This window comes from Panthera onca, chromosome E1 (assembly GCF_046562875.1).
Source record: "Panthera onca isolate mPanOnc1 chromosome E1, mPanOnc1 haplotype 2, whole genome shotgun sequence".
NCBI lineage: Eukaryota > Metazoa > Chordata > Mammalia > Carnivora > Felidae > Panthera > Panthera onca.
Window position 1 is genome coordinate 14,572,243 of NC_138352.1, and position 25,763 is coordinate 14,598,005.

At 61.8% G+C, this 25,763-nt stretch overlaps 1 protein-coding gene across 1 annotated transcript in view; it reads left to right on the forward strand.

Moving 5' to 3' along the window:
- RPTOR (regulatory associated protein of MTOR complex 1) overlaps nucleotides 1-14,348 on the forward strand; it is a 331,619-nt gene extending 317,271 nt beyond the window's left edge. The window contains exons 29-34 of the mRNA XM_081791320.1: nucleotides 7,510-7,616; nucleotides 8,916-9,043; nucleotides 10,389-10,475; nucleotides 11,302-11,418; nucleotides 11,736-11,865; nucleotides 12,572-14,348. Coding sequence (XP_081647446.1) covers nucleotides 7,510-7,616; nucleotides 8,916-9,043; nucleotides 10,389-10,475; nucleotides 11,302-11,418; nucleotides 11,736-11,865; nucleotides 12,572-12,640 — 638 coding nt within the window. The 3' untranslated portion in view covers nucleotides 12,641-14,348. The remainder of the gene's footprint in view (nucleotides 1-7,509; nucleotides 7,617-8,915; nucleotides 9,044-10,388; nucleotides 10,476-11,301; nucleotides 11,419-11,735; nucleotides 11,866-12,571) is intronic.
- Nucleotides 14,349-25,763: the final 11,415 nt, after the last annotated feature.

Below are 25,763 nucleotides of genomic sequence, written 5' to 3' on the forward strand. Positions count from 1 at the left end.
CTCAGCTCCTTCCGATTCTCCACCTCGAGAGAGACTTTTTTGGGGGCCAGAAACCCTGGCAATTGTGTTTTCCCACTTGTCAGGTCACGTTTTGGTTGAGGTCAGCCCTTTTTCTCTGGACCGGGGCACGCTTGGCCTTGGCCACTCCCACCTGTCACCCTTCCTGCTTCTTTCTACTTGAGTGTTCTTCCAAACCTTTTGGATGGTTTGGCTCTGTTCACTGCTCTGGCTGGCCAACTAACCCTCACTCCAAACCCATCATCCTCGCCTCCTGGGAGGTCTGGCCCGAAAGGCCCCAGTCTATCTTGACTGCCAAAGCAGGCAGGTGAGTGCCTTCACTCTTGCCTGTGACCGCCCTGGCTGGGGGGCGGGCGCCTGGCCCCTGTGGTCCGCGTGGTGGCATTTGTTGTCTGGCCCGTGGCGCTCTTTGGGGCCAGCAGAGGGCTAGGGCTAGGGCTTATCCGTCCTGTCCACACATCCTCTCCCGAACAAAAGAACACCAGCCAGCGAGCACTCAGAGGTCATGGGTTGAGTCAGGTAGCTGCATAAGGCTCTGGGACCAAATCTTAAGGAAAGCCGTTGAGAGGAATCTCCCTCGGATCCGAGGCCTCATGGTTTCACCTCCTGGGCCCCCTGACCCCGAAGGCAGGGACTCCATCCTGTGGGCTTTATTTAAGGACGTTTCATGAGAGCAGAGAAGTCGTTCCAGATCAAGATTGGTTTTTCCACCTAAACTTTGAAAAGTAATCATTTCCAGAATTTAATACAAGTTTGTTATAGCATCTATTTCCATCTGAAAAATCCACATATAAGTTTAATGGTTACCAAAACACCCACACGCAGCTGCCCTTGGATACACAACTGTAAAACTGGGTTAGCAAACAGAAAATGTGTGACGCTCTAAACGAGTCATTTTTCTCTCTTAATTTGACCGTTTGGGAACCTTGTGAGGAGACGGGGCCTCGGGAGTCCGGGCAGCGCAGATTCCAGACCCGTGATTTACAGAGTCAGGCGGAAAGGAGCCTGCCTCCCGGCCTGTGCCCGGAAGCCCTTTGCAAGGTCTGGTGCTGTCCTCCGCAGGAGGACAGACGAGGCGGTGGGTCTGGGGCCGCTGGGGGCTGAGGCGCTAAGAACAAGAAGTCCCTTCAGATCTAACGGACTTACAGTTCAGTGTTCTGTGAAGAGCTGTTTTGGTAACACGTTCCCTGCGTGTAAGATGCGGAAAGGAAAAACCGGAGCAGGAGACAGGCTTCTGCTCTTTGGGAAAGAGTACTCGAGCTTCTCAGGGAAACGGCAGGGTCGCTTTCTCTGAAAGCCTCAGGACCTCCTTCCACGGCTGGGGGCTGGGGGCAGACGAGGGGCCGGACGGCACCTGGCCTGGTCGCTTCCAGCTGCTTGGTTGTCAGTCGGGGTCGGGGTCGGGGTCGGTGCCGCAGGACAGAGCCCAGGACAGGACAGAGCCCGGGCTTGTCTGTACCTCGGCAGCCCCAGAGAGCCAAGAACACGCCGTCCAGCCTGGCGTGTGTGAACGCTGACGCCAGTCCGGGGTCTTTGGTTCCTTCTTAACGTTCATCCGCTGGGAGCGGCCAGGAAGCAAGCAGAGCGAAGACCACGAAAGCCAGGACAGTGACGGCAGAGCAGCCTCGCGCCGGCCGCTTCCGGAGCTGCTGGCCAGCCTGCGCTCGGCGTGTGCGGGAACGGGCACTGATGCAGGCCCCTGTTCCTCCAGAAACCACAGGCGGATCTAGAATCTGGAAGGGCAGCCCCCTCGGTGCAGGAGGCAGACGTGAGGGGGCCGGTGACAGCCCCACTGTGCATGAGGCTGTGCGGGCTGGAGGGTGCATCGGCCTGGAGGCCCCCCGCTCCCTTCTCAGACAGGGTGGCTTGCCAGCCTGACCGATGAGGAACATGTCCCCATCTTCTCCCACCCCTAGAGCAGCTCTCACGTGGTCTTGGCCCATTTTCCAGATCGGAAACATAAGTTTAGGTGAAATCATTTGCTCCTGAGCAGCGTTTCCTGAGCCCAGTTTTCTGCTGCCCGACCCGCGTCTCTGAACCCGGCGATGTCTAAGAGGTGCTCGTGGGGCCATAGAGGGGGCCTGACCCCAGAGGGGGGCTCCGCACCTGTGTCCCGCGGGGAGAGTGGGGACCCCCTTGCCACAGGGCTGTGCTTCTCGCCTGTGCCCGGAGGACTGGCCCCTTGCCCTGGGGGCTCCGCACGCCTATCCTTTTGGGTTTTGTTTTCATGCAAAACCCACCACAGAGGTCTCTCTGGCTGTGTGTGCTGACGCACCTGCTTTGTCCCGGCCTTGAGAGAAGCCTTGAGGGCCCCAGAGCCCTCGCGCAGCTGCCGGTCCTGGGCTGGGCTCCCTCCTCAACCCGCACGGGTGAGGCGTCCTGTCGCTCCACACGGTGGCCAGGTGCCCTCTCCCGGGCTGCTCCCACTTCTCTGGGACCGGAGTCTGCCACGCCTGGAGTCCAGGGCCCTGCCTGGCCAGTGCTCAGGAAGCGTCCTTGGGGCAAGCTAGATGTGCAGCAAGAGGCTTGGCCGTTTTCCGTGTCTCAGAGGCCAATTTCGATGACACTGTGTCTGTTTAAAAGAGAGGAAATAACTGAGTTGTCAGATAAGCCTTTTTCTGTTTCCCTGGTGTCCATCAGGGTCAGCCTGGCGGCGCAGAAAGAACCAGACCGTAATACAGGGTGGGCCTCACTGGGGGTCCTTACTCTGCCTCGCTTCCCTCGTTTGCTCTGTGAAAGTCACCAAACCAACCTGAGCTTAGGTCCTTCACCACAGCCAGGACGGTGGAAAGATGTGCCCCCTGCAGGCTGGCCGAGGTCCCCGGGCACCCGCGTACAAGGCACCCTGTGCAACTGTCCCGTCGTTACCCTCTCCGGCGCCTCTGGAGCAGGACTGCCCGGTGCCTGGTTTTCAGGTCAGGAAACCCGCGTTGAGGAGGGGCGGTGGCTTTCTCGGCAGTGGGAGCTCCGCATCCAGGGCTGTCCCTCTGTGAAATGCGTCTCAGGGTCACAGGTTCAGAGAATATGACTGTTACCACCTTCCAGGCACTTGTACATCCTACCCGAGGTCAGATTCGTCTGCACACGCAAGGATCTGCCTGCCGGACGCGGTGCCCGGCGCTCGGGAAAACCCCGCCGTCTGCAGCACGCGCACGGGTTTCTAGTCTGCTGGCTGCCCCACGCGCTCCCAGCTAGTTTCAACCGGAACTTGCTTGGCCTTCACAGAGGCTAGAGTTGAACAGGAACCAGAGCTCACAAGATCCACATCCTCTCCTCGCGGTGAGAGCCCTCGGGGGGCCGAGCGGACGCCCCGCCCGGAGCCGCCGGGCCGGACGGAAACGCGAGGCCCATGGTGTCGGCACCCAGGCGACGTATCCGAGGGCGTCTTCGGAGAGGCAGCTGAGTCAGAGCAAGATCTTCAGACTCGTGGGGTCCCCCGGGAAGAACGCGCCCGGGAAGCAAGCTGCCCGCTGCCCCCTCACTCGAGCCCGGGCCTGCGTCCAGAACGACACAGAGCAAGCCCGTTTCTCTCTCCCCATGCAGGGAGCTGCGACTCTGGCCTCCAGTCCTTGGGTTCGCCCACCCCACCCCAGACCCTCTCCGCCTGTCCACGTGGCCCCAGATCATGGTGCTGAGGCACGGGCACCATGTTTCAGATGCCATCTGGCCTACGCGCTCATTACACTGCTTCTCAGTGCCCGGCGGGGCTGGCACAGAGCGCCGGGTGGACGGCCAAGGATGTCTGCAAGCACAGGCAGTGTGCTCTCTGTCACAGCAGCGGCCACCCCGCGGGTCCACGGATCAGGGAGCCCGTGAGCCTCCGCGGCTGTGACACGGCCAGATGCGTGTCCCCTGTCAGGAGGGAAACCTAGTAATCAGACTCTCTAAGCTCTGTCATTGGTAGAGGCCGGGAGCTGGGCTTTCAGGTGGGCACAGAGGCGGCGGGGCACCAACCCAGCTCGTGCTCCCCCCGCCCCTCCCCGAAGGCCACGGCCTACCGGCTAAAGGCCCAGGGCTTGTGGTCCGACCGCTGTGCTTTTGGACGTGTGAATTTGCGTATTCTTTAAAAAGCCTTACGGAGTCTATACAAAGCAAGTTACTTTTCATTTTCCAAATTTTACAAAGAATGCTTCTTACAGCTGGAGCCGTTGCAGAAAACCCGGGGCCTATGTCGACCTGGGGGCCTGAGTGTAGGTGTGCACGGGGCCAGTTCTGGGTGCCCTCAGGTGCGGACTCCCCAGGAGGGGCGGTCACACACACCTGTGCTGGCTGACGTCACCCCTACATCACCTCCCGCTCCGGCCATGCAACAAAGGGTTCTGGGGGCGTGTGGGCTCGTACACATGGCTCAGTGTTACCGCCGATCAAACCAGGGGAAGTCGTTGTCCTCAGAAATGTGCATGGCCTCCAAAATCCACTTCCTGAAGCCCTAATCCCCAACATGATGGGATGAGAAGGGGGCCTTTGGGAGTGATCATGGCTTGATGAGGTCACGGTGGTTGGGCCATGATGGGGTCAGTGCTCTTGTAAGAAGAGACACCCCATCTTTCTCCTTGCCACATGGGGACATGCGAGAATGTTGCTGTCTGCCAGCCAGACCCGACCCTGCCCGCGCCCTGACCTCAGACGTCCAGCCTCCAGGACTTGGAGAAATCAGTGTCTTGTTCAAGCCGCCTGGTCCGTGGATTTTGTCCTGGAATGGCCCAGGCACGGCCAGGAGTGCAGATGATCCTTGTGTCATGAGAAGAAAATGTGCCTGTCAGTGCGGTGTGATGCCCAGTGGGTCTCGTCCAGAGAATAGTCCCCCACCCAGGGTGGTCCCTCCCCAGGGCAGTGCCCTCCAGAAGTTGGTCCCTTCCGAGGGTTGAGGGTTCTCCCTTCCAAGGGTGATCCCTTCTGGGGGGTGGCCCCTTCCGAGGATGGTCCCCAGACCGACTGCCCTGTCGGCACTGACATCTCATCACTGAGGCGCGACGCGGCTGTCCATCAGTGTGGCAGTGTCCCTCCCATGTGGGGACGGCGGCAGCCAGGGGCCCCCATGCCAGTGAGCTCAGAATCACACGAAGGGAGTGGGCGTCAAATTGGCCTGGGTCAGAAGAGCCGCTGCTGGGAGAACCCGTCACGTGGCCTCCCCCGGCCGGCCCTCCTGCCCCATCTGCGTGTCTCCCACCGAAAGGCTGCGTCCACGTCGTGTGATTCCTGGGTCTGCCAGCTCGTCGGTCCCAGGGACGTGCAGAGGCTTGCTGCGTGAAGGCATGTCGTTGTCTATTGGACGAAGACAGGCAGAGCTTCCCTCCTGTGACCCATTTGTGCCCGTCCAACCTCTCCACTCTCACACCACACCTGACTGTCCAGCCGCATTTAGACGTGGGTCTTCATGGCCGTGAACCAGCTTCCTTTTGAGTCCTGTTTCGTCCATCTCCCTCCGTGCGAAGTTATCTGCTGCCCGGCCGTCCCTCCCTGTTGTGCACGGCCATCCGACCTTCATCACGTGAGGCTGGCGTCTCCACTGGATGAGGACATCCGGTCCCCGTTATGTGAGGGACTCCAGAGAGAAGGCCCACAGGTGGACAGGGTCCGTTTCCCTCCCTACCCTGGCCCGTGGCGGGAACGGTTCCTGGGACACTGGTGAGGCAGGCCACGTCGGTCGGCCACCATTGGCCCTCCCAGGGCCGCCTGGGAGTCCCAGTGGGTGCTGGCCCACAGCCCCTCTCAGGGCCTCTGAACTGGTTCCTGAATGGTTACAGCCGAGTTTGAGTAATGATGCATGTGGACCAGCCCCGGCAGGAGGGCCCAGGGGCCCTGCCTCCGCGTACAGACAGGTGACCGTCTGGTCAAGGAGAGCAAAAGCTGGAGCCGGGTAGGGTGTCCCGCTTGCCTTTTCTTTTTTTCTTCTTTTTCTTTCCTTTTCTAAAATTATTATTTAGATGAAATTCACATAACAGAAAATTAACCATTTTGAAGTGTTCAATTCTGTGGCATTTAGTGCAGTCATTATGTGCAACCACCATCCATCTAGTTCCAGAACATTCTCACCCCCCCCAGAAGGAAACTCCGTGCCCACAAATTCCATCTCTCCCTGCAGATTCTTTCACAAGCCCATGGCACTTACAAGATTTCCACAGCTGAGCCACATTGTCTGTGGTCATAAGTCTGTCCGAGGTCTGGGCCCGGCTCCCCCTCCCAGCACTGCTGGGGGGGGTGGGTACCTGGTGGGGAGCCCTGTGCGCACACAGCAGGGTTGGGGTTTGAAAGGGTCATCGGGGCCTGGCGGGAGGTCCGCCACCCTAAACAGACGCAGCGGAAAGGAAGGAGGAGTTAGGTCGTCCAGCCTGAGAGCGGGGAGAACGGGGCTCCCGGGGGAGGAAGGGGCCACAGCGCCACAGAAATGAGTTTGACAAACGTGACGTCAGACTCCCGTGTGACCAAAAGAACACAAAATTACCTCGTAAGTGACAGAACAAGACACTGGCGTCACGATACGTGTCATCACAGCACACGCGGTCCCGCGAGGAGGAATACCGCCAACACCAGCGACCGCGGGATGTGGGGCAACCTCGGTGTCCATGGACGCTGCAGATGTGGCCATGGCTGGGGGCAGTGAACCCCAGGACGGGAGCCGCACCCCTGCCTGGGTGCCACCCTCCCGAGCACACCGGGGTGCGGAAGACGTCGTCGCTCGAGCCGTGGTCTCCAGAATCGGGGAGGAGCGAAACAAACCGTTAAATGAGTTAACCAGACCCCTACGTACAGGGTGGGATAAGTCCTCTACAGAGAACATTACAGGAAAGCGAGGTCGCTAGGAAACATACCCCTTGTGAAGTTGGTGGCGTTGACGGAAGCTGTCCTAGTTCGTGGACAGGTGCACCTGGGTGGGGGTCGCACGGAGCCCGGCTCGGGGAGATGCCCTCGACCTGGGACGGTTCAGCATCAGAGTGGGCGAGTGAGGCTCGCACTGTGTCTAAAATCTTATTTATGCTTCTTTTTATACTCTCTCATCTATTCTTCTTTTCAAAAGGGCGAAACGGCAGAGAGCCTCAACCACTAGATCTGGGGGGTGGGTCAGGGATTTCTGTCGTGTTCTCTTCTGTATGTTTAAAATGTAACCTTGTTTTAACTGGGGTCCCCCCCCGTGACGTTTAGGTGCCAACTTGAGGAACACTGCAGTCCCAGCGTGGGCCTCACGCGCGGCCCGGTCTGCTCGACCCCAAGAAGCTGCGTCCGTGAGCTTTGACGGGGTCGAGAGAAGCGCCTCCGCGCCCGCTCTGAAGCTTTGGGACAGCTTAGACAAACGGTCCTCGGAATGCGCTGTCCCTCAGGCAGATGCCTGGGCCCAGCGGGGATCTGGAGAGGGCTCCCAACTGCTGCCCGACCCAGACTCGGGGCCTGGAGTTCTCATGGGGTCGGGGACCCGGCCGTGGCGGTCCTTGGTGCCAGGTGGCCGCCTGGGACAGGCTCCCGCGGTGACACCGGAACATTCTGTCTCTCCAGGAGCCGGGATGGTGGTAGACTGGGAGCAGGAGACTGGCCTCCTCATGAGCTCGGGGGATGTGCGGATCGTCCGAATCTGGGACACGGACCGCGAGATGAAAGTGCAGGTGACCACAGCCCCCCGCCCCGCCCCCCCAGACAGGCCCTCCTCACAGAGGGGCAGGAACGGGGGTCCCAGCGGGGAGGCAGTGCGGCCCGCCTCCAAGCCTTCAGAGGCTAATTGCCTCTTGATGCACGTCCACTGTGACACCCTGACCCTGCCTGGCAGCGTGATTAAGCCTCTGCTGGTCCTAATTACTTCCAAATATTATTTTACCCATGCAAATTAGGGAATATCAGAAAGCAGCAGGGGGAAAGCATTTTAAATTGGAACGATGAATTATTCGACTGTGTGCTTCTTAAGGCATCTTTTATTTCCCGTTTTAATCAACAGAGCGAGTAGTGAATTGGTTTTGACCGAGACATCCTGGCGGAGAGGCCAGGGGGCAAAGGGCCGCAAACAGCTCGGGGCCACTGATACTTTGGGCAGCGGTGCCGGCTGTGGCTTGAGGCCCAGAGCTCTGTCCTCCCGGCCTCCCCGGCCCGGCCCTGGGCCTCCCGCCAAGCCCTCGGAGGGCGGGCTAGGGACAGAGAGCCGCCGTGAGGCCCTGCCACGTCATTGGTCCCTGCCAGGGGGCCACCCGGTAGAGATGACCTCTGTCTGTCCGGTGCCCGGGTCCTGCGATGGCACAGTTGGCTTTTGTCACACTTACTTCCCGGGGCCCCTGCGGCCCTCCTGTTGCAGCGTGGACCCCCTCACCGCCCCCCCCCCCCATGCTCACAACCCTTACTCAGGAGTCTGTGCCCCCAGAACACGTCTTCAGCTCAGCCACCTGGGTGTGTCTCGTCCGGTGTCTTGTTGCCTTGGATCAGATTCCAGTCCCCTACGTGTCGGATTTCCTTCCCGTGTGCCCACTGGCAGCAGGCCTCCAACAACGGGAGAGCACTTTCCCTCTTGTGCGGCCTTTTGTCTCCCGCTCTTTCCTGCCGAGCATTCATCACCCCCTGGCCTTTTCTAGCATTTACAGCTGCCGGGAGGAGAGGCGAGGAGGCAGAGCTCCCGGGGCCCTTTCCCCAACTAATTCGGAGGATCCCTTTCTACCAAAACGTGCTTCCGCTCTAGGAAAGAGGGAGACACCCGAAAGCTTGGCCCCGAGAGCCGTTCCCGGAGATGTGTGCGGCTGGGGACCGGCTCTCGGGTGGGTGTGGGCCTGACTCAGCCCGGGTCCCCCACCAGTCCCTCGGGCTCCGTGGGCCTTCGCTGGCTTCCCTGCTGGAGGAGGCGGCGGGGGCCCCTGACTCCGGGAGGACATGGCACGCCGGGCTGCCACAGGTGGGCTCACCGCGGTCCCTGTGCTTGGCTCCAGGACATCCCCACGGGCGCTGACAGCTGCGTGACAAGCCTGTCCTGCGACTCCCACCGCTCCCTCATCGTGGCTGGCCTCGGCGACGGCTCCATCCGCGTTTACGACCGGAGGATGGCGCTCAGTGAATGGTAATCCGGCCCCCACCCCCACCCCCCTCACCAGCACCCCCAGACGATGTGGGCACACTGCCGCCGCCCTTCTGGGCCCGGAACGAGCCCCCCCACCTCAAGCCCACAGGGCCACATTCCGATGGCACGCGGAGTAGGAAATCAGCGGGGAGGGGGCCTGGCAAGGCCCTGTCCTCCTTGAGCTCGGTTTCCCTCCTGCGTGAGGTGCGTGGCCAGGGAGACTGTCAGGGAGCGTCCACAAGGGCACCGTGCAGCACTGAGCCACCTGAGTGGTCGTGACTGCCCCAGGGACCGCCACTCAGTCCCAGGCCGAGGGCCGGGTCGGGCCGGGCTGGTGGGCAGGAGCTGAGGTACAGGTGGCAGTCACTCGCCCGAGCCCCACGGCTGACAAATGGCAACACAGTCTCCTGGGGACCCCGGCACAATGTGCTTATTCACACCCACCTTGCCCCCAAAACCTGGGCCGGCCTCCAGGGGTGACGGAGTGGCGGCAGGTGGGCAGGTGCGTGGCCGCGGGGCCAGGGGAGCCCCGTGAGACCAGCCACCAGGCGGGCCGTTTGCCGCAGAGGCGGGTACTGGGGCGAGCTGGGCCACGTCAGGCGGGGCCTCCCAGCACAGACCCGAGGCTCAGCAGCACCTCTGCAGAGGGTCCCCCGGAGAACGGGCACCACTGCAGGAAGCAGCCATCGTGGCGGGGGGCGGGGGGGGGGGCCGGCCGAAGTGACCACCCCGAACCCACTAACTGTGCACTTTCGAAGGGGGCACGTGAGTCACACCTCCGTCAGGCCGTCGTGTTAAACAGCTACCGGGCAGGCACTAAACTGGCAAATTGGCCCCAAAAGAGCCGAGGGTCGTGGAGTGGCCCTGCTGCCGAGGCCGGTGACCCGGGGCTGTCCGCGCACCACACTTGTGACCTGGGGCTCGCTGTGAGCCCTGTGCGTCCTGCCCACCAGGGCTGTGTTTCAGTAGCTTCTCAGTTGGGGTCCTCATTCCCGACCCCCAGAGTCTCGGGGTGGCCAGTGCTCAGCGTGGTGCCCTGTCCGGGGAGCTCCGGGACAGCCGTGCCGTGGTCCCGGCGGGGGGGGCCCGACCGCGTCCCGACATCACGGTGAATGGTGGGTGCGGGCGACTGACCCCGGCGCACGGCAGATCCTGACAGCCGTGAATAAACCCGTGGTTTCTCTCTGCTCAAAATGAAGTCGCGCCCTTGGCTTCTCAGCTCCCGCTCCTGTCCCGCAGCGGGCAGTGAACGGGCACCACTGCCCCCCTCCCCACCCCCGCCGGCAGCCCCCTCCCCGGCCTAGGCCAGGCCGCCCGGGCTCTGACCCCATCGTCCTCCCTCCAGCCGCGTCATGACGTACCGGGAGCACACGGCCTGGGTGGTGAAGGCCTACCTCCAGAAGCACCCCGAGGGCCACATCATGAGCGTGAGGTAATGAGCAGGGAATGTTTATGAGACATTCTGCTGTGCAAACATTGTTTTCTCCTCCGTTTAAAATATGTCCACGGTGTTTAAACAGCCGGGAAAGGATGGCATGTGAGGGCAGTGATTAACCTCCACTCCGGGACTGGCCACAAAGGTCAGGGGCAGCGGGAGGGCAGGGACACCCGGGTCCTCCCACTGGCAGCGGGAGGCCTGCTCGCTGGAGGCTTGCGGGGTGTGCGAGGGAGAGGGGCGGGCACCTGCCAGCCCTTGGCTGCGGGATATCCGCGTCGAGTCATCGGCTACCCATAAATCCGTTTCTGCTGCCCACTAAATCCTGTACTGAGAGCAGCGAATATTTATGTGCCTGTTAAGGGACAACAAAATGTAATTTACTGCTACAAAGACACCGTTTCTTCAAAGAGATGCCGTTTCCCTTGTTTGTAATATAAAAACAGAACATCGCTCTTAGAACGACGCCCACCGGAGACCAAGGGCAGGAAAGGCGGCCTCCAGGGGTGACGTGCGGCCTCCCGGCCTCCCCCCCTCCCCGTCCTATAACCGCATCCCTGGCTGCAGAGAATCTAATCTCCGGGACTAGAAATGAAACCAATAACTCACATCCTCCCCCGTGTCTTCACTTACTGCTACTTCCTGCCTTAGAGGCAGGGCCCTTTGTGGCCGCGGAGAGGAGTCTGGGGGCGGGGGGGGGGGGGGGGGGGGGGGGGGCTTGGCGCCAGTCCTGGTCATGAAGGCCAGTGGGGCGGGGTGGGCGTGTGCTCTGCCTCGGGGGCTGGCCCGCCCCGGCCTCACCGGAGTGACCCTTTGCCAACAGTGTCAACGGAGACGTGCGCTTCTTCGACCCTCGGATGCCGGAGTCTGTGAACGTCCTTCAGATCGTGAAGGGGCTCACGGCCCTCGACATCCACCCCCAGGCAAACCTGATCGCCTGGTAGGTGCCAAGCTAAGAGAAGATGAGGGCCCTTTCCCGCCCAGACCATCTCAGAGCACCCAAAGTCAGCCTCGGGCCTCCGTGTAAACAGCAGGCGCTATGCCCCCTCTTGCCTGGGAAGGAGAGCACGCCAGAGCCACATAATTGTGGGGCCCTTCGTGCCTGGGTGATGGCGGGCAGGTCAGCCCCGTGTCTGGGACGGGGCCGATGTAGGAAGAGAGAGGGCCACCTCCCCACCTGCACCGAGCCCCGCCTCTGCCTCGCCTCTGGGCCACCACCCCTGCCGGAAGGCTAACGCCAGACCCTCTTGTGTGCAGCGGCTCCATGAACCAGTTCACGGCCATCTACAGCGGGAACGGGGAGCTCATCAACAACATCAAATACTACGACGGGTTTATGGGCCAGCGCGTCGGGGCCATCAGCTGCCTGGCCTTCCACCCGCACTGGGTCTGTATCTGCGCACAGGGCCGGGGGCGCCGTGGGAGGGGTGAGGGGTCGGGGGACGCAGGGACACAGGGCAATACGGAGGGTCCTGCAGGAATAGCAGGGGGGCATGGGGACTGGAGGCTACACGGGAGGGACGGGGGAACTCGGGACAGGCAGGTGGGGCTACAGCCTGGCCCCGCCCCACAATCAGGCCGCAGGGCGCCCCAGGCCTCCCCCTCCCCATGTCTGAGAGTGGCACGAAACCAAATCTTCTTGGGTCCTAGGGTCTCGGGGCGTCGTGGCCCCCAAACTGCCTCCAGAAGCAGCACCGGGTTCCCCCATCAAGCAGGGAATTGTGGGCTACACGCACAGGAGACCGCCCTGCCCTTCCCATCACCTTTGGCCCCTGCACTGACACCAGCCCTGGAGAAACCTTGCAGTGAGGGGGGGCCGGGGCACCCCGCCCAGCCTGTGCTTCTCAGGGAGGAGCAGCCCAGATCTGTGACGCACGCCCATCCCTTACGATCGTTCCCCTAGTCTGTGGTTTCTGCCAGCAGCCCTCATGAGGTGCGGGGCTCTGGTCCTTGGAACCGTCCCCGCGGGGAGCCGTGGGGAGCCCGAGAGTCCCTGCTTCGGGTTGCGGGGCCCATGCTGAGAGCCGCGGTGGGGTGGGGGCGAAGAAGGCCCATGGCGCCCGCCCGCTCACCTGCCCTGCTCTCCTCCACAGCCTCACCTGGCCGTGGGCAGCAACGACTACTACATCTCCGTGTACTCGGTGGAGAAGCGGGCCAGATAGCGGGCGCCCCTCCTGCCAGGCCTCCATGTACATAGTGGACCCGCCGCGCCACCCTCCACACTGGTCCTGACCTGCTGCCGAGGGCTCCAGGAGGCCCCTCGCTGTCTGTCTGTGCGTCTGTGGTCGCTGTCACGCCCAGGAGCCCAGGGAAGGGGGCTCTGGTAGAGTCCTGCCGTGTGACAGCCCGGGGACAGCCGCAAACGTCCCAGCACCCTTCCCGTCCTGTTTTGCTTCTGAGGTTTTTAAAGGGAAACACACTCGTTCTACTTGGCGAGGGACCCGAGCACTGGCTCCACGAAAGCTCCGAGACAGAAGCCGTTCCCCAGGGCTCAGCCACCCTGGCGGACGGGGCAGCGCTGGGGCTCACATAGGTCTCTGGGTTGCCGCCTGGCCGTGAGCCAGCCTGGGCCGCATTCCCCTGGCTGCAAGCTAGCCGGCCCGTTTTCTGCACACGCGCTCCTGGGGGGTTTCCAAGCGGGCTGGGAGAGGCGGGAGATTCAAGAGACAGAGCCCACACGCACAGAAGGAGACAGCCCAAGCCTCCTGCCAACCGCCAGTCCTTGCCCACGGGGGCCCTTCGTGGCCAGACTGTAGGAGGGCCGGCGCTGCCCCTCCCCCACACAGCCCACCTTCCCTGCACAAGCCCCAATCACCACAGACCCGCTAGCAGGAGGGGCCTGTGGCTTTCGACATGTGTGGCCAGTCCTTGGGGATTTGGCCACCACCCTTAGGCCACAGGGCCTGCCTCTCTCAAGTGCTGCTGTTCCCCAGGCAGGTGCAGTGACAGCCGCTCAGGCCTGCGGCCTCCCCATACGGGTGTACATGCATGTGCAGGGCCCGTGGTCTCCACACTGGAACCAACACAGAGTACGCACTTGTGTGGCCCCGCGGCCTCCTCGCCTGGTGCATCACATGCCTGCACGTGGGCGGAGGCAGCCGGGGCCCTGGTGCCTGTGGGTGAACCGTGGACCATCTTTGCCGCCACTTGCTGGTGCGACCGAAGTTCACGTCTTGCAGTGAGTAAAGCAGAAAAGTTGCTTGGTGATTGCGTTAGCACGTGGCAGGGCATCTGCGCATGTCCGCACACAGGTGTGCGCGTGTGTCTGCCCGTATCCGGGCACAACCTCGGAGCCACGGGGACGGTTTAGCCCCAAGAAGGACAACAGAGAACGTGCTAAGCGATTACAAACAGCGCTTGTAAAACAAAACCACAATGATGATATTCTGAAAAGCATTTTTTCCATTTTTCCTTGGGAATCAAGATTATTCAGATAGAGCAGTGAGCTGGCTTAACTAATTCTGCCAATAAGAGGCCATAACGGGAATGTGCATCCCAGCGGTGACGAAGTTTAGGTGCCCTACCCAGGGGCGCCTTCCGGGGACGGCGCTGCCCGGGCTCTGCGGCCGCGGGATGCCGGTGTGCCCCGGGAGCCGGCTCCGGGACAGGGTCCGCGCCCGGCAGCTGACCCCCGGGTGGATGTGGTGCAGGGGACTGCACGCCGCCGGGCGGGGCCTCCTGTGCCCCCTCTCGGAACGGCCGCGCCGCGGCCCGCTGGGCCATCCCGGGTCTGAAGCGAAAATCCAATCATGGAGTTAACCGGGGCTCCACGGAGCACGCCCTGAAAGTTCGTTTATCTCTATTTATTTTACCAAATGAGAATTGCGGAGCGAAAGAGCAAACGACAACTGTTCATGACAATAAAGTGCAGAGGTGACCGCTGCGGCCTTGTGGCTTGTGGGGGGGGCGGGGTTGGGGCCGGCCGTCTGGGACCTGGGGGTGGGGTCTGCGGGGGTGGGGCGGGCTGTCTCGGGAGGGGGCGGGGCCTGGGGCGGGGGTGGGGTCTGCGCGGTGGGGCGGGGCCTCTCCCCCTTGGTTCTGCCCCGCGGGTGCCTCAGCTCCTCTCAGAGCGGCCCCGCAAGTGGGCTCCCGCCTGCGCGCGGGAAGAGCCACTCTGCTCGGAGGGGGACGAGCCCAGGCCCACAGGGGCCCCCGCTGCCCCTTCCTGCCGCCGTGGTTAAACGACACAACTCGCCGCCCTGCGGCCGGAGGCGGACACAGTTTGTCCTTCCCCGGGCCTGGGCCTGCGCCCCCCACGCCCCGCGATGGCACGGCCCACCACGTGGGGGCCTGGATCCTGGGGGCGGGTGTCCCTGAAGAAGCGAGTCAGCAGGGCCACAGAGCGAGTGGGAGCAAGTGGTTCCCGACACTCAATCTACCTCACACCTCACGGGTCTGGCCTCCTGGACACCAATTAGGGACAGGCTCTTGTCACCCCCTGGGGACAGCAAGTGGGGGCCCAAGAATTAAGTAACTCACCAAAGCCACGCCCATTGGGTGGGGGCAGGAACTGAGGAAGAACCCAACTCAGGCATCCTGACCCCAAGGCCTCTTGACCTTCACTCCACCAAGGGGGCGGGGCTGCGTGGGGCTGGGGTGCATCTAAGGTCCTAGTGAGCTTCGCGCACCAGCCCCAAAAGGGGGAACGATGGGGACGATGGATGCGCGGGGTGCAGCGAGGGACGTGCCTGTGCGCTCACGTCACCCCCGCGGCCGGCAGAGCCACCAGCCCTGCTGCGGCCCGCACGGACAAGGGGCCACGTGACTCCCGAGGCGCAAGATCACCATCACTGCCCGCTGAGGATCTTCCTGGAGAAGTCACCGCCCGCTAAGCACTGGTTGGTTCTGCCGAGGTGAGGGGCTCCGGGGGGTTCTGTGTGGGTCCTTGTTCTGGAAGGAACGTCCGCACCATAGCAGCGCAGGGGCCCCGGCACCAGCGAAGGCAGGAGTGGGCTCAGGAGGCTCTGGGCAGGGTCCTCGGGGCAGCCGAGGTGGCCTGCCGCAAGGGGCACATGGGAAAGGAAGGGGCCAGGTCTTGGAAACAGTACTGTGGGTCCCCAGATTGGTGACACCCCTGTGCTGGCCCCCTGTGGCTGCTGCAGCAGACCACCACCCCTGTGCTGCCGGAAGCGCAAGCACTACTCGGGTCTGGGGGGGCCCAGGCGCCTCCCGGGGCTAAAACCAAGGGGTGAGCAAGGCTCCTTCCGGAGGAGCCTGGGGATGTTCCATTTTCCCGTCTTTCCCAGCTTCCGGGATCTGCCTGGGTCCCTGGCTCGAGAAACTTCTTGTGTCACATGGCTCTGACGCTGACCCTGTCCCCTCTTCCACTTTTAAGGGCCCTGGGTGACAGTCTCCCCAGGTCACCGGCGACTGCTGCCCGGCCTCACCGCGATCTGCAACATCCCTTTGGCCGCCATGGCCTGGAGTCACGGCTCCCAGAGTAGGACACGGACATCCTTAAGGGGCTTTGATCTGCTGACCACTCCCTCTTTCTACAAGACTCGGGGCAAAGACCCCCCCACCAGGCAGAGCCCCCCGAAATACAGGGGGTCCTCAGCCAAGGTGGCCGCTGGGATGGGAAGGGAGACGTCTGTCCTGCTCTCGGTGGGGGGAAGGGGTGGAAAGGTGCATTGAGCCCCGAGCCTGCCCCCAGGACCCCCAGGAGTGGCTGCGCCCCTCTGTACCGGCTGGCGGAGGCTGGACCCAGAGCGCAGCGCCTGCTCGCCAGCCTGCCGCAGGTGGGGAGGGCAGCCGTCACCATGGAAACCCGGGGGTCTGAGCAATGCAGTTCCTGAACCAACCGGGTGACGTTTGTTTTAAACAAGAAGGATACCCAGCCTTCCTGCGCCTGTGCTTCCGCAGGGAAAGTAATATTTTCCTATCAACATCAGTATTTCCGTCTCCGGGACTTGAGTGCAAACCGAGTGCCCATAAAAATGAAAGATGGACGCGCGGGGTGGGAGATGGCCATGGGGGGGGGGGGGGGGCGGGGGGGAGGGGGAGAGAGGTGCGCCAGGACCCTACAGGTGACTCGCCCCCCAGGCCCAGTCCCGCAGCACCCTCGAGCCCGGGAGAGGGGACAAGAACTTCCTGGGGGAGTGACATCTCGTGAGGTCGTCCTGCTGGGCCAGGCTCTGCTCCAGGGTCACCTGGAGCCACCACGCGGGGCAGCTATGGGCCCTAAGGTCTGTCCTGGGTCAGGAGTTTTCTGCGCAGGGCCATCTGAGGAGCCTCCCCGAGGCTGTGCTCACCTCGGTGCTGACTATGCACACGGGCGAGCAGGAGGTGCAAAGGCATGGGCTCGCCCGCTGTCGCGCCTGGCTGCCACGTGTCCCTGTGGGGCCATGACATGCGTGCATACGTGTGCGTGCAGGTCTGCCTGCGCGTGCGTGCGTGCGTGCGTGCATCCCCACGTGCCTCGGCGATTCCAGTCTCGCGATGACAGGCCCTGCAGGAAGCGTGTGGGAAGAGCTGGTCTGGGGGATTCATTACAGGCCGGGGCTGGCGACGGCCCGTCCGGTGGACCGTCCACAGCGAGCAGGGGGACCGCCCCCCACAGAGCCATCAGCCCCTTCTCCTGAAGGGGGGGCAGACCCCTCGCCAGCCCTGCCCCGCCAGGCAGGTGGCCCGGCTCCAGGGGTTAGGACAGAGCTGTGAAGAGACTTTAAATTACTGCCTGTTGTCCGTCCCTGAGCTGATCTGTTTCCGGGGCCTGGGGCATTCTATCACCGTGTCCGCAGCAGCAGCAGCAGCAGCAGCAACAGCAAGGAGAGAAAAAGCCCCTTGGAAATCAATTCCAGTCCCTTTGGCAGGGCTGGGCCTTCACCCGCTGGTGAGGGGTGGGCTTTGTGTCTCCAAGACAGGCCCTGCGTCCCCACCCACCTCTCCAGCCAGAACACCCTGGGGAAGGGCTGCCCCTGAGACACTCCCCCCACCAAGCCCCAGTCTAGGCAGGGGCTTCCCAGAGTAGCCCCCCACCCGTGGTGGGAAGGGGCTGGGGGTGTGACACGGAAGGGCCAGGCCCAGAGCTTGTCCCCAGCACCGTGCTGTGACCCTGCCATCAGGACAGACACCCTGGGGGCCTTTCCCCTCACTGGAGGGCCCAGACCGGGTCCTTCCAGCCACCCGGAGGCCCAGCCATGCACAGGCCCCCTGGTCCCTGAGACCTCAGCCCTGCCCCCTCCCCCCCCCCAGGGAGGGGAGGGGGGTTAGAAGGCAGAGGCCAGCAACAACTACACCTGAAGGCAGAGCAGAACCCATGTGGATTCGTTTTTCCTTTTTGCCATTTCCCAGCACTTTTTTGGGCTGAGGGAGGACCAAATGACACAGCAACTAAGGAGCAGCTGGGAAAGGAGTGAAAAAGCCAACCCAGCAGCGTCCAGAACAGAAGCCCTGGAACAAATTTGACCAAGGAGATAGAAGGCTCACACGCCGAGGACCACAGCACATCGCTGGAGGCAGAGGTGACCGAAACAGAGTCGCTCTGCACCCAAGGGTACGAAGGCCCCGCGTGGGGAGGCGGCAACACCACCACCACCACCCCCCCACGGCGATCTGGATTCGGGGCAATCCCTATCAAAGTCCCAGTCGCCTTTTTGCCGAACCGGGAAGACCAACCCTCAAATGCGCGTAGAATCGCGACGGACCCCAAAGAGCCAGGACGATAATGAAAAATGACAAGGTAGAGGATCGGTATTCCCTTTTCAAAACTCACCGCAAAGCTCCAGCGATCCAAACTCTGGGCCTCCAGACCACGGGACGGAGAGCCCGGAAGTGAACTCGAACATCTACGGCAACTGCCTTTCAACAGGGCGACAGAACCACTTCGTGGGGAAAACGGTGTTTCAACAAATGGCGCGCGGACGGCTGGCCGTCCACGTGCCAAGCAGTGAAGGTGGGCTCCTGCCTCACACCACGACCCAAAACCTGCCAGATGAGTCAATGGCATAAACGTAAGAACTGAAACCGTAAGACTCCTTAGGGAATAACATAGGGCGGCAGGTTTGGGGGTTTGACACCAGAGGCACATGCAGCAAAAGAAAAAGGTACCTGGACATCATAAAAATGACAGTTTGTGGGACACCTGGGTGGCTCAGTCTGACTTTGGCTCAGGTCGCGATCCCACAGTCCGTGAGTTCAAGCCCCGCATCAGGCTCTATACTGACAGCTCAGAGCCTGGAGGCTGCTTGAGATTCCGTGTCTCCCTCTCTCTCTGCCCCTCCCCCATTCTCTCTGTCTCTCTCAAAAATAAATAAACGTTTTAAAATTTTATTTTTTTTTAATTTTTTTTTTTTAACGTTTATTTATTTTTGAGACAGAGAGAGACAGAGCATGAACGGGGGAGGGTCAGAGAGAGGGAGACACAGAATCCGAAACAGGCTCCAGGCTCTGAGCCGACAGCACAGAGCCCGACGTGGGGCTCGAACTCACGGACCACGAGATCATGACCTGAGCCGAAGTCGGCCGCTTAACCGACTGAGCCAGCCAGGCGCCCCACGTTTTAAAATTTTAATAAATAAATGAAACAACAAAGTTTGTGCATCAAAGACATTACCATTTATGTTAAAAAAGAGAACCTACAGAAGAAGTTTCTGGAGAAAATGTTTGCAGATCACATATACCTGATAAGGGTTTAATATCCAGAACACGTAAAAAAGGTCTCACAACTCAACAGCTGAAAGACAGACAACCTGATTCAAAAATGGGCAAAGACCTTGAATAGGCATTCTCCCAAAGGAGGTACACGGATGGCCAGCAAGCACACAGAGAGATGCTCAGCGTCGTTAATGTTAGGAAAATACAAATCAAAACCACAGTGAGATACCACCCCACACCCCCTGGACCAGCCAGAACCAGAAACACAGGATGCAGCTAGTGCTGTCCGGGATGTGGAGAGAGCGGAGCCCCAGTCCACGGCCAGAGGGACACAAAACTGTGCGGCTGCTGTGGAAAAACCCGGTGCTTCTCAGGAACCTGGAGTTACTGTGTCACTCGGGGATTCTACTCCTAGATATACACCCCAGAGAAACGAAAACATGTGTCCACGTAGGCACGTGTTCTGGGCAGTGCTACTCACCACAGCTAAAAGGTAGAATCAACCCGGAGGTTTGAACAGATAAACAAAAGCGGTGTCTCCACACAATGAAATTGTACTCGGCTCTGAAAAGGAAGTGCTCACACAGGCTGCCCAGTGGATGGACGTGGAAAGCTTGCCGAGTGAAAGAGGGCAGATGCAGAAGGCCATGGAGTGCAGAATTCCTCTTTTTTTTAATGTTTATTTATTTATTTTGAGAGACAGAGCGCACACACGCGAGTGGGGAGGAGGCACCGAGAGAGGGAGAGAGAGTGAATCCCAAGCGGGCTCCATGCTGTCAGCACAGAGTCCAACGCACGGCTCGATCCCATGAGATCGTGACCTGAGCCGAAATCAAGTTGGACGCTTAACCCACTGAGCCCCCCCGGTGCCCCTGGAATTCGTCTTTTATGAAATATCCAGAATCTGCAAATCCACAGAAACAGATCAGCAGTTACCAGGGGCTGGGGGAGGGGGACTGGGCAGTGCCTACTGAATGGGTGTGGAGTGCTTTTCTGGGGTGGGGAGAATGTTCTAGAACTACATAGAGGTAGTGGTTGCACAACATTGTGAATGCACTAAATCGTTCATTTTTCTTTTATTTATTTTGAGAGAGACAGAGCACGTGTGAGGGAGGGGCATAGAGAGAGGGGGAGAGGGAGAATCCCGGGCAGGCGGTGAGCCATCAGTGCGCAGTGCCCCACGTGTGGCTCACACCCACAAAAATGTGAGATCATAACCTGAGCCGACATCAAGAGTTAGATGCTTATGGGGCACCTGAGTGGCTCAGTCCGTTAAGTGTGTGACTTCGGCTCAGGTCATGATCTCAAGGTTCATGAATTTAAGCCCCGTGTTGGGCTCTGTGCTGACAACTCAGAGCCTGGAGCCTGCTTTGGATTCTGTGTCTCCCTCTCTCTCTGCCCCTCCCCTGTTCATGCTCTCTCTCTCTCTCTCTCTCTCTCAAAAATAAACATAAAAAAAAAAAAAAAAACCGTCAGATGCTCAACCAACTGAGCCACCCAAGCGCCCCTGAATTGTTCACTTTAAAAGATGAACTGTGTGCTATGTGAATTTCACCGCAATAAACGACAAGACAAAATAAATGACCAAAGTGGTGGGAGAAAACGTGGCTCGGGAGCGGGGCTTTGGGTTGACCCAGGTTTGAATCGGGGCTTTGCTTGCAGGAAATGGAAACTCTGCTAAGACCACGCGGATCAAGAGGGAGGGCCGGGCTGCGGGGGCGTGGCTGGGCCAGTAAGGCCAGGACTCTGGGGACACGAAGGGCCCGGAGGCATCTCGGAGGAGGACCTGCCCAGACCGGGCAGCCCCAGGGCCCTGCCGCTGTAGAGGCTCGAAGCCCACAGCCCCGGCACCAGGCCCTCGGGTCACTGGCTCGAGAGGAAGATCCACATGGTGATCGGGCAGCCCTGCGGGGAGCCCTCCCGCCGACATCAGAGACCAGCTTGGGAGGGGGTCCCAAGAGCCCTGGCGGGCAGCTGAGCGGCTTCTGAGCGCTGGGTTTAGGGGCAGGTCGTTACAGTTGCGTCCGTTATCCACCGCTGCGGGACAAAGGGGTCCAAGTCAGCAGCCTACAGCAAGCCCACCGCTATCCCGGTGTCTGAGCATCAGGGGCTGAGCCGCCGCGGGGGGTTCCGGCTCGGCTCCGGGCTTCCTGCAGGAGGTTGCTGTCGAGCCGCCGGCCAGCACAGAGGCCCCTGTGTCCTACAGGACCCAGTGTCAGAAGTGCCGGGCATCCCCTGGTCCCCCGGAGCAGCGCAGGCACCGCGTGGGAGGGGACCACCCAAGGGCCCTTCCGGAGCCGGTTTGCCCTGCAGGCCCCTTCTCTGCTTTCCACTCGCAGTCCCCCTTCCTGGGCCCGAGACCCGGTACAGCAGGACCGGGGCGGATCGGCACCCCCCGGGGCACCCCACCTGCTCACGCGTGCTCCCCTGTCTGCTCCCCATGCCCGTTCAGGCCGCCATCACTCCCCCGGCGGCCACTACAGCAGCATAGGCCCCTCCCGTCCCTTGTCCCACTGGGGCTGGGGGCTCAAAGCCCCACTCCACCTCAGGCAGGTGACAAGCCCCTCGGTGCCTGTCCCCCGTGTCCCCCTCACAGGGAGCGGTGTAGACGGGCATGTGTCTGCGGTGATTACTGCCATCCACCCAGCTGCTGGCCCGTGATGCCCCCTGTCTCGTGACCACCACCCCCGTCCACCTGTGCTCACCAGGACGGCCCCTTATGGTCTCCAGGGCCACTTCCCACCATGCTCTCCCCCTGGGTTAACAATCCAGGTTAGATCAGCCCCTCCCCAGTCAGGGCCAGGAGCCTCCGACTCGTGACCAGCAGAAAACCAGAATCAGACAAGCCAGGGGCCCTGTCCCCGTTCCCACACTGCCCCCCCTCCCCCGCACCGTCCCCCCTGTCTGGGGGGACGCCACCTCCTCCAGGAAGGCTTTCCTGACCATCAACCGGAAGTTCTCCAGCCCCATCAAGAACACCATGCCATCCTGCCACCCCATGCCATATGCAAACCCGTGTCAGCAGCCAGAGCAGGGCCTGCCTGCACCTGGTAGCAGCTAAATGAGTAGACAGATGGATACATGGATGAATGAATGAGTTCGTGAATGGGTGATAAATGAACGAATGAATGAATGCACGCATGCATGCACCAATGAGCAAATGGGCACATGAGTGATGAACGGACAGGCGGGTGACACCCGCCAGCTCGGCAGACCCAGGGCAAAGTCCCGGTCCAGCCTCCACCTACAGAGGGCTTCTCAGACCCACCTGCCTACAAGGACCCCCAGGGACCACTGACTGCCGGGTGCCAGGTGCCGGGGTGTGCAGTGCCGGGACACTGCGTGTGGTGACACCAGGGTGCAGGTGCCTGGTGCAGGGCGGGGGCGCGCGGGGGTGGTCTCTCCTGGCAGCCGGCCGTGTCGAGGCCTTGATGTTGCCTCGCGGCCACCAGGCTGTCCTGCAGCGCCACCGCGTGGCCACCGCGGGGCTCACAGCTGCCCGCCTGCCGCCGGACCCGGCGTCCCGCGGGAGGCTCCCAGGAAGAAGGTGGACACCCCTGCGGCCCCGCGCGGCCTCTCCCCGCGTCTATTCCGTTCTCAAGCCCTCTAAAAGACGTGTCTCAACACTTGACCCCTCTGCGGCCGGGTGTCTCCTCTCCCTCAAGGGCCTCTGCTGGGCCTCCCCCCTGCAGCCCCTCCTGGGCCTCCTCTGGGCCTCCCCCCTGCAGGCCCCCTTCCTGGGCCTCCTCTGGGCCTCCCCCCCTGCAGGCCCCCTTCCTGGGCCTCCTCTGGGCCTCCCCCCTGCAGCCCCTCTTCCTGGGCCTCCCCCGGGCCTGCCCCCTGCAGTCCCTCCTGGGCCTGCCTCCCCGCTGCAGTCCCGACCTCTCCGAGCTGCCTCCCTTCCCCAGCCCTCCCAAGGATGCCCGCCCTGGGGTCTCCCGCAGGCTCACCCCCAACCCCGGGCTGCCCCGAGCCACCAGAGTCCACCGTAGTGTCCACGCAGTGGGTCAAGCCAACACCCTCACCTGTATCTTCAACACCATTCCCTGGACTCACACCCAATCCCTGGGAATTTGCCCAGATTCTTTCGACTTCTTCCAGAATGTTCCTTGGCTCCTCTCACATTCTCTTCTATTTCTGTCACTGCCTCCTTAGTCTGACCCCCAAGGACTCCTGACCAGGACCCCTGAAAACTCTTGACACGCGTATGGCCCCGTGTCAGAGCTGCACCTACCCCCAACTCGGCCTCCACCGGGGTGTCCCGGCCGGGTCGGGCTTCGGCATGACCCACAGCTCCCACACAGGCTCTGCCGGGGGCAGCAGGTGTCCTGGGGCCAGGAGAAGACATTCCCTCTGCTCAGTGCACGTGGACAGACGCGTCCGCCTCCCGGGGCCCCACCCTCCCCTCTGCAGATTGGCTCAGCCACGGCAGGGCATCCAGGCCCAGCCAATCAGCCTCCCCGGCCCAGGGAGAGAAGCCAATCAGAGCGCTTGTCGGGGAGCAGGTTCCGGAGGACCCGGACCAGGTGCGCAGAGAGGGGGGCCTCAGTCCCCGCGTCTCCCCACGCTGGCCCCACGCGGCGGGCCGCCCCTCAGCCCCAGCTGGCTCAAGTTCAGCTTATGTCACCTGCACCGGAAGGCCTGGGGTCACTCCATGGGGCCGCCAGCGACCCTGTGGATGGTGGTTCGCCACGAAAACCACGTTTTCACACTGGCGTCCCCTGGGTCTGCGCGTCGTGGAACGGCCACCCCAAATGCCACCTCCCCGTTGGAACCTTGCCCGGAAGCCACATAGGGATTCCGGGCTGCTTTCCACCCATGGGAGTATTCCCCCCACCCCACCCCCACCCCCACCCCCGCCCCCCGTCTGTGTAGTCGCCCTCTGGCAGCGGCAGGCCCGCCACGGGGCTTCAGCAGGTGAAGTTCACGGGTGCACTCGCCCGGGGCTGGAGGCAGCGGTCACTGACGCCAGGCGCTTCCGGCAAACTGCGGAGTCGCTGTGCCCCGGAGATCCAGTGATCGGACCCCACCTCATCCCTGCAACCCCTCAGTGGTTCAGAAGCACGAATCTCTGTGCCACATACCTTCAGCCTGAGATGCCCCGACAGGTGCCCGAGCGAAGGTGAGCGATGCGTCGGTTTGTATCAGTCATTCCAGGGAAGACCCTCGAAGGCAGGAACCCAGAACGTGTGGTAGGAAGTGATAAGCTCCTTAGCGCACCATGGGTTGAACTGTGACGCCCCCCCAAATTCATAGATTGCATTCCTACCCCCCAGTACCTGTGAATGCGATCTAATTGGGAAATAGGGTCTTTACAGAGGTAACGAAGACACAGTGAAGTCATTGGAGCGGGCCCTAACCCAGTACGACTCGTACCCTATGAAAAGGGAAAATCTGGACACGGACACGCGCGCAGCAAGGCCGCGTGCCCACGGAGGCAGGGACCCTGGTGATGCGCCTAAAGCCAAAGATGCCAGCAGACCACCAGCAGCTGGGAGACGGGCCTGGAGCAGACACCCCCCCACACCCCACCCCTACCCCCCCACCCCGCCCAAGCCTCAGAAGGAGCTGGCCCTGCCCACACCTAGACTTCCCGCCTTGGACTGTGGGGCGGTAAGTTTCTGTTGTTTCAGCCGCCAGGTCTGTGGCGGTTTGTCACGGCCGCCGGAGCAGCCGAACACAGTCAGGGTGTGGGCAGCGAGGTGTGCGGTGACAAAACACGGAGGTGCTTCCTAACAGCCGGTTTCTGGGGCCCCAGAGGCAGCTGGAGAGCGGTGTCGCAGGGGAACCACGGGGCGGCTGCTGATTTCTGGCCGCCTGGGCCGATGATGTGTTTAAAACGGCAGGCAAGGTGCTTTCTCAGTTTCAAGGCAGAATCAGAAAATCGGACAATATTAGAGGACTACTATAAAAGGAGACCGTATTTCTTGCGACAGGACGGGAAATCACTCCCCAGGCTTCATCCCTGGCTGGTGGAATCACAACACACACTGAATTGTCCACCTGCCGGGTCAGAGCCTGGAGAGGAGGGGGGTGCGGATCGCCCCGCCCCCGGGAAGCCCGGCCTGCAGCAGAGGCGACCCTCCTCCCCATCGGAGGCCACCGGGACCGCACCCGAGCAGTTACCTGCTAAGGGGAGGCCGGGTCTCCTCAAGACCGTCCCCCAAGAATACCGAGATTCTGCCGACGCCAGCCGGAGGCCACAGGGGCCCGTACAGGTGAGTGTGGCGGCCAGCTCTGCGTGAGCCCGGCCCCCGCCGGCCGCTCTCCTCACACTCTGGGCCACCCACTTGATCTCATCTGTGACGGGCCTTCCTTGACGGTTTGCTCCTTTGTTGCTGAAAACTTGGACTTTAGCACAGCTGAGCTGCCGGAAGAGGCTTGGTATTTAACACACGGGAAAGACCCCAAGGGCAAGGGCAGATAAGGACTTGGCCTGAGTCTCTCAGGTGTCCCCGAAGCACACTGCCTTGACAGGGGCCCTGAGAAGCCCTTGGGGAGGACCTCAGGCCCTTGAAGAGCTCTCTGCGGGCCAGGAATGACAGTGGAGGCACTGCCATCAAAACCGGTCCCCTGGGACCGGGATTTCCCCTGGGAGCCGGAGGGGCAAGGCCCAGGGGTCAGCTGAGTAGCAGTCATGAGGGACATCTTCGCCACCGGCCAGCTGGTCAGGTGCCCCCGGTCCGAGAA